This window comes from Dermochelys coriacea, chromosome 1 (assembly GCF_009764565.3).
Source record: "Dermochelys coriacea isolate rDerCor1 chromosome 1, rDerCor1.pri.v4, whole genome shotgun sequence".
In the NCBI taxonomy this organism is placed as follows: domain Eukaryota; kingdom Metazoa; phylum Chordata; order Testudines; family Dermochelyidae; genus Dermochelys; species Dermochelys coriacea.
Window position 1 is genome coordinate 315,231,988 of NC_050068.2, and position 12,469 is coordinate 315,244,456.

A 12,469-nucleotide genomic window follows, 5' to 3' on the forward strand; every position below is an offset into this window, starting at 1 on the left:
GCATCTGAGCAACCTAATGACATCACTGGAGAGCAGAATGTGGCCCACTTTTCCAGTACAATATAATGGTGTCCTTTGTCCTGAGAGGCGAGGTTTGTCCTGTCTATGCTTTTATCTTTCTGTGGACCAACTTCTGCTGGTGGAAGGTACAGGCTTTCAAGCTAAATAGAGCCCTGCGTAGCTTGAAAGCCGTACCGCCCACCAACAGAAGTTGGTGCAATAAAAGATTACCTCATTCATATCCTGGGATCAACATGGCTACAACAACACTGCAAAAACTGCTTTTAGCATAAGCTACAGTTTTGTGATCCCAAGGTGAACTTATATAGACTCTGTGACTAGACTCAAATGATTTTGATTTTGGTCTACCTGAAAAAGTTGTTTGACTCTTAAGGATACAGACTGCCCCTTCCACATATAAATCTTTCCAAGGGTAAAATATATTCCTCAAGCTGCAGAGTTAAAGGTAGATTTTCCCCCGCAGGGAGTGCAGTTTAACCAAAAGAGAAAATGAAGGATTTATGTCAATAAAATCAGCAGATCCGCTAGATCCACATGCACTTGTTTGTTTATCCTTGCAGAGCGACATCCAGTCTGACAATCTCTGAGCCTCCCCTCCCTTAATCACATGGTTCCCTTTGGAACTCTTTCTCTGAAAGGACTGTAGACACGGAGATAAGTTACTGCTCCTTTCACCAGTTAAGTCATGGATAGATTTCTACTGAGAAATCCACATTATCCAGAGGGAAATTATCAAACTCCTTCCCCTCCCTCAGAAAGTTATCTCTAAAGACCCACAAAGCCTGCAGATGTCACACAGAAGGGCACTCACAGTACAGGAGGCGCATGCTACAGGTAGGGTTCCTCCTTCTACAGGGCTGGTTGGGGTTCTGCCCTATTTTGCTTCCCTCCACACCAAGCAGAGGAAGAGAAAAGTATAAAGCCCTTACATTCTGTGGTGATGATTTTCAAAAATCACTATGCATCCAATGAAGTGAGCTGTAGCTCACGAAAGCTTATGCTCAAATAAATTTGTTAGTCTCTAAGGTGCCACAAGTACTCCTTTTCTTTTTGCATTCTCAATATGAGTGACCTTAAAGGGGGTATAATTTTCACAGGATTAGCACTCAACACTTCCTGAAAATGAGGCCCCTTCAAAGTGTCTCAGGTTGGGCATCCAAAAACAAAGGCACTAAATATCACTATTCATGTATAAAAATCTTGGGCTATAAATATACATATAAATATACATATATATATTTTAAAGTAACTGGTTTAAAATTGCTTTCATTTGTAACATCAAAAATGTCTTTCTTTCTAAAAAAATAATTTGTCAAATAGTAAAGCCTTCATATGGTTTATCTATATTTAATAATGGAACCAAATAGAATATAGAGTTGTAAAAGTCAGCCCCAATGCATGCACAATACAGGCCTGATTCTGTCATGCTTACCTGACAAAACTCCTACTGAAGTCAACACGACCTACTAACGCTACTAGCTGCAGACTGCACAATCAGTTCCCACATTTTTGAAACACAAATTTAATATTGATTTTTAGCTTGCAGCCTTAGATCACTTGTGCAGTGGTCAGATTAATACAAACAAGGCTTAAAAGCTCCATTCATCAAGTCCATATTTCACAACCTAAGATACGTGTACTTGAGAGACTAATGAGTTCAAAAGACCCATAACAATTCATGAGTTCCTAGTTTTCAAAGTTCAGTGTGAAGGATTGATTTCATAGACCATAAAGGCTCTGAAGGGGATGCTATGAGCAATGTAGTTGAAAATAAAATGTTTACAAGCGTCTGAATACAGGTTTTCACAACAGAAAGTGGGCAAATAGTAGTTATTTTCATAATCGCAATAGGGCCTACCACAATATGGATGTAGTATATATGTATAAAATTACTACTGTTCACCTAACAGAGCAGTTAAATATGCACCCAATCCACTAGTAAATTTGCATAATAAAGATATGTTTAAAAATCATTTTTGGTAGATCAGCATAGCTTCTGTTTAAGAAATACACAAACACACTAAAGTGGCTGCCCCAGCTCATGTTTACGCTTGCGTCCACCTGCGGCATCACAGCAATGGGTAAACTCCCTTCAACTCCAGCAAGTTCCCGGAGATCGGAGGAGTAACTGATCAGAAGAAATCACTGCTCTGCAAACACAGGCTGGGCTTGCAGTCCTGTTGGTTTAAAGGAGGCTGCAGGAATAAGGAGAGTGGAACTGGGCCCTGCATCTTTCTCCGTTGGGGGGTTGCCAAGTTTGGTTAGAGGTATTCCTGGAGGTTTCACCACCTGACATCACCTTTAATTAAAGATTAATCTTTAATTTCGGGAGACTTCACGATCATCCTGGAGTGTAGGCAACCTGTGTTCCCCTGTAGAGCTTTATCTGTCTGCAGAGCGCTACCGATCTGTAGGCCCGCTATGCACCGAGAAAGCCGCACGATGATCTCGCCCCCTGCTGCCCCTTCCCTCTCCCCCCCCGGGGTCGCCCACCCGCGCTCTAGCTAGCCCCCCGCCCCGGGTGGGCTGCCGTGCGGAGCGGGACCACGGTGGGGGTGGGCGCCCTGCTGCCCTTACCGGCGAAGTTCTTGGTGAAGACCAGGGTGACGAGCAGAATGGGGATGAGGACGGTGCCGATGGTGACCACGCGGTCGAAGGGCAGCTCTAGCTTGAGCTGCAGCAGCAGCGCCGCCAGCGAGCCGGCCTTGTCGTCCTGCTGCCCGGGCAGGATCAGCTCCTTCAGCTTCTCGCCCGCCAGCAGAGCAGTCGCCATGTCCGGGTGGTTATCGATGATGTGTTGCATAAGCGGCTGCGGGCGGCTTCACGCCACGCCAGGCTCCCCGGGGGGGGGGGGCGGGGGGCGGCTGAGCTTCGCCTGTGCGTGACTCTCCGGCGGCGCGGGCGCTCCCAGCCTACAGGGACAATGAAAACAGCCCATGCGGGTGGGAGCCGCAGCCAGGGACCAGGGCAGGTGGGGCGGCGGGCGGGCTTGCAGCAGTGGCACCATCTCTAGCTCGCAGGAGATGCTGCCCCTTATTGAGACTGCGGGTCTGCTGCCGGGAAGTTATCCCGGGCACGCTCCGCGGCTCTGCACGGGAGAGCGCGCCCCGGGCAAGCCGGGCGATGCAACAGAGCTATAGGATCGGGGCAATGGTGCAACCAGAGCCGCACGGTGAGAAATCAAAGAGCAACACAGGCAAGGCGGTGCGAGCTGTGCAGTAACGTTCAGGGAAGAGCCCTGCAAGGAAAGGCCGTGAGAGGTGGGCAATCAAAGGCATTCAGCGACAAGAACCATGCAACGAGCTCTGCAATAAACAGCCAGACAATAAAAGCCGGCCAGAGCCAGGCTGCCCCAGGTAAAGTGTTGCGGACACAGGGAGGAGGGCATTTACCTTGTAACTTTGGTCTCTTCAGCTCCAAGCAGATGGTGTGACCCAAACGGTGACGTTGTAAATAACTGCAGAGGCGAAAACAACTTACCCCCTCTCCCCGTGCCAGGAGGAGGAACCGCACCTCCCACAGTAATACAGCCCCCCCCCTCACACTGGGGGAACGGGGGGGGGGGTAATTTATCGGTGCTTGTTATTGCCGCTGCTGAAAGGCGCTTGCACAGAAATTTCCATCTGCACCGAGCAGCAGCAACGTGCAGAGCGATTCAAGACGGGGGCTTGCAGCGGCGGGAAGGAGGCTGCCGCCCGGGGACGAATCGGCTGAACCCAAGAGGTCCGTTCCGTTGTGAGACCAAACATCTGGAGCCCGCCTAGCTGGAAGCAGGGGCCGGGGTGGGCTCTCGCCGTGGAGGGGGAAGCCGGGAGCTGTTCCCCGGCAAGCGCCGCGCACGGGACGGGCTGCAGGGGTAGCGCTGCCTCGCGCCGGGCTGTGGCGCCGCAGCCCGGCTCTGGGGTGCAAGCCGCCGGATTTGGTGCTGGGCCGTTGCCGAGCATGCTCAGTAGCCTCGCCTGAAGCGGGGGGCGGCCCTACCTGGGCATCCTCGCCCTCGGAGCCGCCTTCCTCAGACAGCGGGCGCAAAACACAGCGGGCGGCGCAGGCAGCGTTTGGGCGGGGGGGGGGGGGGCAAAACATGCCCGGAGGAGGGTCAGAGACACGGAGGGAGGGAGCCCGATGGGCAGACTCAGGGACGTCAGCCCCCCCGTTTACAGCGGCTCCATGGAGCCGGGCACATGCTCCGCTTGCCCTGCGGCGCGATCCCCCGCAGGATCCCCCGCCCACCACTTGCTCCTCTTGGCCTGCTGCCCCCTCAGCCCCACTCCCCGGCTCGTCTCTGCCCCCGGCCAGCCCCCAGTGCACCTCCGGCTCCAGGCAGTCTCCGCTTCCCGCCACCTGCGGGGCCCCCCGTCTCCCCAGAGCTGAGGCGCCTGGGACCGGTGCGGAAGCCTGGCCAGCCTCAGCGCCGTGCTCCATTGCTCCCCTGGGCGCCCACAAATAAGTTTGGCGCCAGGCCCACAAAAGGTTAATCCGGCCCTGGGGACGGTGCAGGAGATGAGGCTGAGAAAGGAGGCGATGGCCTGCAGGAGGCGTGGCAGAAGCTGGGGGACAAGGAGGGGGTCGAGGGGAGAAAAGTTACCAACGCTGGGGCGAGCAGATTACATTGATGGCCAGAATAGGGCAAGGGCAGCACAGAGGTTGAGTTCCTGGTTGGCTGATCTCAGCCTCCCCATCCCAGGCTGTGCTGTTAAAGGCAGAGGGTAGCTTAGTGCCTACAGAAAGCAGCTCATTATCTGAGATGATGCAATGACCTGCCAAAGGAGACTTGGCTCAGTACAATATTCAGGCTCTCCAGCTCTTGCACTTTTTAACAACCCTAGCTCCAGGGATCATATTACAGGAGAGCGCAGCTTTCATTTAAAAATATTAAGTTTCTAGCTCTCATGCTTTCAGAGAAAAGCTTGAAATGTGAAGCAAGTGCACCCTGAAAGCTCAACAGCCAGAAGGTAGATTTAAAAGAGCCCAACATTTTAAAAAAATGATTTTAAAACAAATCTCATGATTTTTGAGAGCCAGACACTTTTTTTGAAGATTTGTGGAGTTAGCAATACTGAACATTTTACACACAACACACACAAAATATATATATCATACATTTTTTGGCATTTAAAAGAATTCTGTTAATTTACATAGGTGTAATATGTCTGCAGGTAGCCTCATATCTGTTCACAAGTATCATGGTTGCTGTTCTGATTGCCTGACTGTTCCTTGTCACTCTGCTCAAAACATAGTTTCACTCCTAAAATACATTTATTTAAAAAGCAGTATTTTTTACTTATTGTCCTTAGCACACTATCATATATCTTAGTTAACATTGTACAGATGGATGTTGTTGTGTTACTTAATTTATGGGGTTAATAGAAAATAATCACAGAAAATAATAATGCAAGTAGTTAAGCAGTCACCTCTCAAAGTGTTTTCTGATGTAAAATTTCCCATATTCTTATTGTGATTTTAGTTTACAATTTTATATTTATTTTCTTTTGTATAGCACAAGTTTATTCTTTGTCATTATACAGCAGAACCTCAGGAATGCAGGTTGTTCTTAACTCTCAACAAAACATTCCGGCTTTTCTTTCAAAAGTTTACAACTGAACGCTGACTTAATAGAGCTTTGAAACTTTACTATGCAGAAGAAAAATGCTGCTTTCCATTTATTTTTTAGTAGTTTATCTTTAACACGGTACTCTACTTGCTTTCTTTTTGTCTCTGCTGCTGCCTGATTGTATACAGTACTTCCAGTTCCAAATGAGATGGGTGTTGACTGGTCAATTTGTAACTCTAGTGTTTGTATCTTGGAGGTTCTACTGTATGACTTCCATGCTATCTGTTTTTCTGGGTTGTCATAAGACTTTTTCCTCATTTTCTTTGATCCACATAGGAGAGCTACCTTTCTCAAACTGTTATTTCGCCTTTTTCCAGCAACTTAATGCTTTTCCATGTCTTCACTTGTGTGTTGAACTTACTCCTGAAATTCATGAAGGGTCCCATACTACCTTATTTGAAATATCTCCCCAAACCAAAATTTCTACTGAAGTTTTTACGAAACATAGATATATGTTTTTGGCTACCTAGACTCATATGACATTGCTATTAATAGGAATATCTGTATCACAAAGTTAAGCACTAGTTTAATTTTTTTTTTCTGGATAGAGGCTTTAGTTTGCATAGTGGTACTGCAACCACTGAGTTACCTCTACATATCTGAAATATTAGGTCATGTCTATTACATGCAATAGTGGTTTGGTCTTCCAGTAATATGTAAGATTTTTCTTTTATTACAAAACAAATTTCATCTTTAAGAAATTCCCCAATCCTGCATAAACTTACGTGCAGGCTTCTTCAACAGTAAGCTTGAAAATCATTATATTTATTAAAATAAATAAAGGGACTCAAAGTAGAATTTGATAATGGTCACAAGGGCGCTGCTCCACCCAATCTTCTTACCAGCAGAAACTACCCAGAGTCCTCCAAGTGTGCTCTGAGTAAAGCTTCATTTCCAGTCCCCTTCACCAATATAAACACAGTCCTCCATGCTCCCACCTATTTACAGTGTTTGCCAGGGTTTAAGCCTTCTCAGCAAGGTCAGCATTCTCCCCTTTACACTTCTTTCCTGTGCCTTTTATCAGCCCTGGACTGATGGGCCAATTGAGTTCATTACCCTCAATCGGTTTCTCGTGATGCACTAATTAGCCTCCAAAAAGTAAAAGGAGTACTTGTGGCACCTTAGAGACTAAACACATTTATTTGAGCATAAGCGTTCATGAGCTACAACTCACTAGTTATTAATGGCCTTCAGTATGCTGATAACTGTGCTATCCTTAAACACACACCGAGGTTGACTTGCAGTCTACCCTAGATCTCTTCTCAGGTGCCGATGATAAACTGGGACTTTCCCTCAACATTGGGAAGTCTAAGGAGCTCCAATAGCCTGGCCCCATTCTCCCTCAAATTGTCATCGGTGGTGAACCCCTGGAAAACATTGAGTATTTCGCTTAGCTTGATAGACACCTCTCCCAGACAGCCAATCTTGATCTAGAGATTGAACATAGGATCCATTATGCTAGCATATCCTTCAGAAAGTTGCTCCATCGTGCCTTCATTGACAGAGATCTGCAGATGGAAACTAAGGTCCTAGTACTCAAACTAAGGTCCTGGCAGTACTCATCCCCACTCTTCTTTATAGGTGCGAGACATGGGTGATGTACCAAAGCCATCTTAAGCATCTGGAGTGGTACCAACAGCACTGTCTTAGGAAGATTATCCATATCAGATGGGAAGACCATCACACCAATGCCAGCATTCTCTCTGCAGCTAACATCACCAGTGTTGAGGCAAAGATTATGAAATATCAACCTAGCTGGGCTGGTCATTGTGTGCAGATGGCTGAGATTCATCTTCTAAAGCAAGTCCTCTTTTTCTCCACTTAATCATGGTAAGAGATCCATGGGGGACAGAGGCAATGCTACAAGGACACCCTGAAAGTATATCTTTAGAAGGGAGGCATTGACCCCACGAATTTGGAAGAGCTGGCTAGCAGGAAACTGTAATGGCATCACATCATACATCAACTCTCAGCCTGTTTTGAAGAGAATCGCCTTGCTTAAGAGGCTGAGAAATGGCAGAGGAGGAAGGAAAGAGTACAGCATCCCAGCTAGCATCTGTGCTCTTTCCAAGCAACCATGGAAATACCTGTAAAGCATGAATTGGACTCCTCAGTCATCTTAAGTCATCAATGACTTTCTCCTGGCAGATATCATCTTCCTATCAAGGGATAGCCGCTGCTGCTGGTCTCTATGGAAACTCGGGTACTGAGGGTTTAAGAGTGCTCTGATGGAGGTGCTGGGGTTAGATGCTTAGATTTGTATGGTATCAATGGTAGTACCAGTGAAAGAGATGTATTTTGTCTGAGGAATGTTTCTCCTTGTCATCCCTGTTATGCCCGGTTGGTACTGAGACTCGCTTGAAGCTATGTTTGCTCTGGGAGCTTCTTGGGTTTTGGGCCCTGGCAGTATCAGAGAGCCTGCAGTCTCCATGGTATTGGATTTAAAAATCAACAATTCTGAGACTGCTGACTTAGTAGAAGAAAGAGATCTCTTTGGAGCAGACGCATTCTGCGGCAAGTCACAGCCCATTTTCCTGGGGCCTTTGGAGGTCTCTGAGGTCTTTCCCTTCTTGGGGTAGTGATAGACCGAGATCTATGGGGCATTAGATATGCTCAGAGACCAATATACCGGGGGGAGGGGGGAAGAGTTCTCCTGACGTGGCTCTGAACTGGGGTGAAGGGAGCATTCCATCACAAGTCTCAGTTTGATCTCCCGATTCTTCCTGGCCCTAGATTTCAGGGTTAAACAGAAGTTACTCTTCTGTGAGATGTGTGATTCTCCAAGGCAGTGGATGCACTTGGAACGGTTGTCTCTAACTGGGACATTTGAAGCCTGAGTAGCTGAGCATACTCTTTCGAGAAGACAGGTCTCCCTGATGGGAGACGAGAGGAAAAAAGGCACTCCTCCTACTAAAATTAAACACTAAGCTACAATCAAGATAAAAAGAAAAGATAGTAAGACAAGACATACTGGAAGTGGGCACACCACAGCTGTGTGCGATTGAGAGAGAACCAAGGGCAGTTCATCTGTGCAGCTCTATATAGCTTGGGCACGAGGGGGTGTAGGGAGCATGCATGGTCTGAACAGACATTGCTTACGAAAATCTCCAATCAAAGGTGCATAGGGCACATCCACACCTGATGAAGTGGATCACCTATGGGACATTACTCAAAGAAGACATCAGATTTCTCTTTTCATAGTCTTCCTCACTACAGAATCATTTAGTTAAATCATTGATTTTGCAATCAGCTTGGAGAAATACTACATATATTGCAACTACATTGATTACCAAAAGGACAATGAAGATGGGATGTTGGTGACAAACAAAAAATTGGGGTATATGTACAGCATATGGTAGGGTAAATAAGGAAACACAAAATGGCTGTCCCTAGCACAAGAACAGGTGTCGTGGTCTAGTACCCAGAGAGTAGCATATAACCACGGACACTGTGGAATAGCCTAGCTAATCATGCTTGTGGTAATAATTCCATGCTAATAAAAATTTCATGTGGTGCTGATAATCTGATTATGGATCTCATGTATGTAGAAAAGGAAGATCATATGAATTAACTAGAAAAAGTTCAAAAATGGGAATTTTACAATAATGTACAAGCTAATTCATACATTTCTGAATAATCCATTCTGTATCAATTTAAAATGTATAACTTTTCTATGGTAATGTGCGACACCTGTAGGAGGTGGGTGGCTATGTCCTGCCTTCTGGACAGAAACAATCAAGAGATCTTAAACATTAAGGAGAGAGTACATCTGCATGAAGTTCATAGAATTGTGATATTTATATTAATGCACATGTGAGTGAATAAATCAGTCTAATTGTTATTTGCTAAGATTGTCATTTTTAAATTATACAATTGAAATAATGTACATGTGAATAAAGAAAAAGCACCATTTACATTTTTTGTATTAAAATAGAGGTTTATATTTTTGTATTAATATCTTGTTTTAATGAGAACTATTAAAATTAGTCAAATATTGTTTGCATATTTTAAATTTACACTTCTGAAATTACAAAGCAAGTGCTCGGGTTAGGGAATGGTCAGGATAGCAAATTCAGCCTGGGAGCTCTCCAGCTTCCAGAATTTGTACCCCTGTGCCTATGCCTTGGTCTACACTATGGGGCTAGGTTGATTTTAGCCGGGTTAGGTCAATTTTAAAATGACTGCGCCTACACATTCTGTCAACCTCAAGGGCTCTGAAAATAGACTTCTGTACTCCTCCCCGGTGAGGGGAGTAGTGCTAAAATTGACCTTGCTGGATCGAATTTGTGGGAGTGCAGACCCAATTTGACGGTATTGGCCTCCAGGAGCTATCCCAGAATGCTCCAATGTGACCGCTCTGAACACTCAGATGCACTAGCCAGGTACACAGTAAAAACCCCGGGAAATTTTGAATTTCACTTCCTGTTTGGTTAGCGTGGCAAGCTCAGCAGCACAAATGACCATGCAGTCCCCTCAGAATCGCAAATGAGCTCCAGCATGGACCAAAAGGGCGACATTGGATCTGACTGCTGTATGGGGAGAAGAATCTGTGCAGGCCGAACTCCGATCAAGAAGAAGTGCTAATATATATGCCAAAAATCGCACAGGGCATGGTGGAGAGGCTACAACAGAGACACAGCAGTGCCGCATGAAAGTTAAGGAGCTCAAGCAAACCTACCAAAAGACAAAGGAGGCAAATGGTTGCTCCAGGTCAGATCCCCATACATGCTGATTTTATGATCAGCTGCATGGCATTCTAGGGCGGGACCCTACCACTACCCCATCACTGTCCATGGACACCTGCAAGGGGGGAGTCTCATGCAATGGAAGGAAGATTTTGTGGATGAGGAGGAGAATGTGCAACAGGCAAGCAGTGAATCTGTTCTCCCCGGAAGCAACCTTCGGTCTTTAATCTTTCTGTGTTAGCTTCTGGAGAGTGATATCATTCATGGTCACCCGGTTGAAATAGGGGAATTTTTGTAAGGGGACAGTAAAAGGACCCCGTTCATGCTGGGTTGTTTGTGCTTGGCTAAAAGGGATTATCCCAGAGAATAGCCATGCGGCATGGGGAGGGGTGAAAGGATCATCCCAGAGAATAGCCATGTGGTGGGGAGGGGAGGGAGGTGTATGCCACACATCCACCTGAAAACCACAGTCCCTTCTTTTAAATGAAAAGCCCAACCCCTTGGGAAAGGATGACACTGCAGTCTGAAACCATTCCCACATGTTATGCGTAAGAAGCCAGCCCTGCATACCAAAAGGTTTACCATGGCTGCCTGGAAACCGAATTCTGTTGTCCAGCCGTGTGTGATGTGTCACCATACCAGTAGGTGCTCAATATAAAAGACAAAATGTGACCTTGTACCTAAAGCACATGTGCTGTGAATTGCTTGATTCACTGTGAAAGAGTCTCCCTTTTTTGTTCTCAGAAATGTATCATAAATTTTACTTTCCCTTTTTATCTCCCCCCCAGGTGCAAACGTTTCTATGCTCCTCTTATCATCTCTGTCCCTGAGTTTATTGCAGATTAGAAGGCGAAAAAAACTGCACTGGCAATGACATGTTTTCCTGAGCTCATGGAGTCCTCCCGCACTGATAGGGCACAGCTTAATACATGGAGGCATTCAGTGGCAGAGGCCAGGAAAGCATTAAGTGAGCATGAAGAGTAGAGGCAGGAGGCGGAGCAAACGGACATGATGAAGCATCTGTTGGAGCTGCAGGAAAGCCAACAAGAGCACAGACCCCCGCTGCATCCGTTGTATAACTGCCTGCCCTCCTCCCAAAGTTCTATATCCTCCTCACCCAGATGTCCAAGAACACGGGGGGGGGGGGAGAAAGAGGCTCCGGGCACCCAGCCACTCCCCTCCAGAGGATGGCCCAAGCAATAGAAGGCTGTCAAACAGTTTTATTTGTAGTGTGGCTACAATAAGCCATGTGGCTGTGTCCTTCCCTCCTCCTGCACCCCACCCAGGCTACCTTGTCAATTATCTCACTTTTTTTTTTAAATTAATAAAGAAAGAATGCATGGTTTCAAAACAACTACTTTATTTCCTTTGCCAGCTGTGATTGAATGGGGACGGGGAGGGTGGTTGGCTTACAGGGAATTAAAATCAACCAAGGGGGCGGGTTTGCAGCAAAGAGAAACACACATGCAGCTGTCACACCGTAGCCTGGCCAGTCAAACTGGTTTTCAAAGTCTCTCTGATGTGCAGTGCACTAACCTGTGCTCTTCTAATCGCTCTGGTGTCTGGCTGCTCAAAATCAGCCACCAGGCGATTTGCCTTAACCTCCCACCCTGCCATAAACATCTCCCCCTTACTCTCACAGATACTATCGAGCACACAGCAAGCAGCAATAACAATGGGAATGTTGCCTGTGCTGAGGTCTAACCTAGACAAACGGCACCAGCAAGCTTTTAAACATCCAAAAGGCACATTCTACCACCATTCCGCACTTGCTCAGCCTATAGTTGAATTGCTATTATAAGGGAATTATATCCCTTATAGCTCAGTGGTTTGAGCATTGGCCTACTAAACCCAGGGTTGTGAGTTCAATCCTTCAGGGAGCCGTTTGGGATCTGGAGCAAATATTGGGGATTGGTCCTGCTTTGAGCAGGGGGTTGGACTAGATGACCTCCTGAGGTCCCTTCCAACTCTGATAATCTAAGATTCTATGCTCCTTACTACTGTCCATACTGTTTGTGTACGGCTTAATGAGCTATGGGAGCAATGGATAGCCTGGGTCCCCAAGGAGAACTATTGGCATTTCAACATCCCCAACGGTAATTTTCTGGTCTGGGAAGTAAGTCCCTTCTTGCAACTTCCTGAACAGCCCTGA

General features: G+C 46.5%; 1 protein-coding gene across 15 annotated transcripts in view; it reads right to left on the bottom strand.

Moving 5' to 3' along the window:
- The window catches only part of PANX2 (pannexin 2), a 59,377-nt gene that overhangs the window by 24,273 nt on the left and 22,635 nt on the right, over nt 1-12,469 (bottom strand). For 2 of the 15 annotated variants that reach the window (XM_043496018.1, XM_043496016.1), the window contains one exon: nt 2,599-2,933. The exons of 5 other annotated variants lie outside the window; for them this stretch is intronic. In XM_043496018.1, coding sequence (XP_043351953.1) covers nt 2,599-2,824 — 226 coding nt within the window. In that variant the 5' untranslated portion in view covers nt 2,825-2,933. Of the gene's footprint in view, nt 1-2,598; nt 2,934-3,413; nt 3,551-12,469 lie in introns of those variants that run through there. 8 more of the 15 variants (XM_043496064.1, XM_043496048.1, XM_038415869.2 and 5 more) reach the window with 7 other exon arrangements.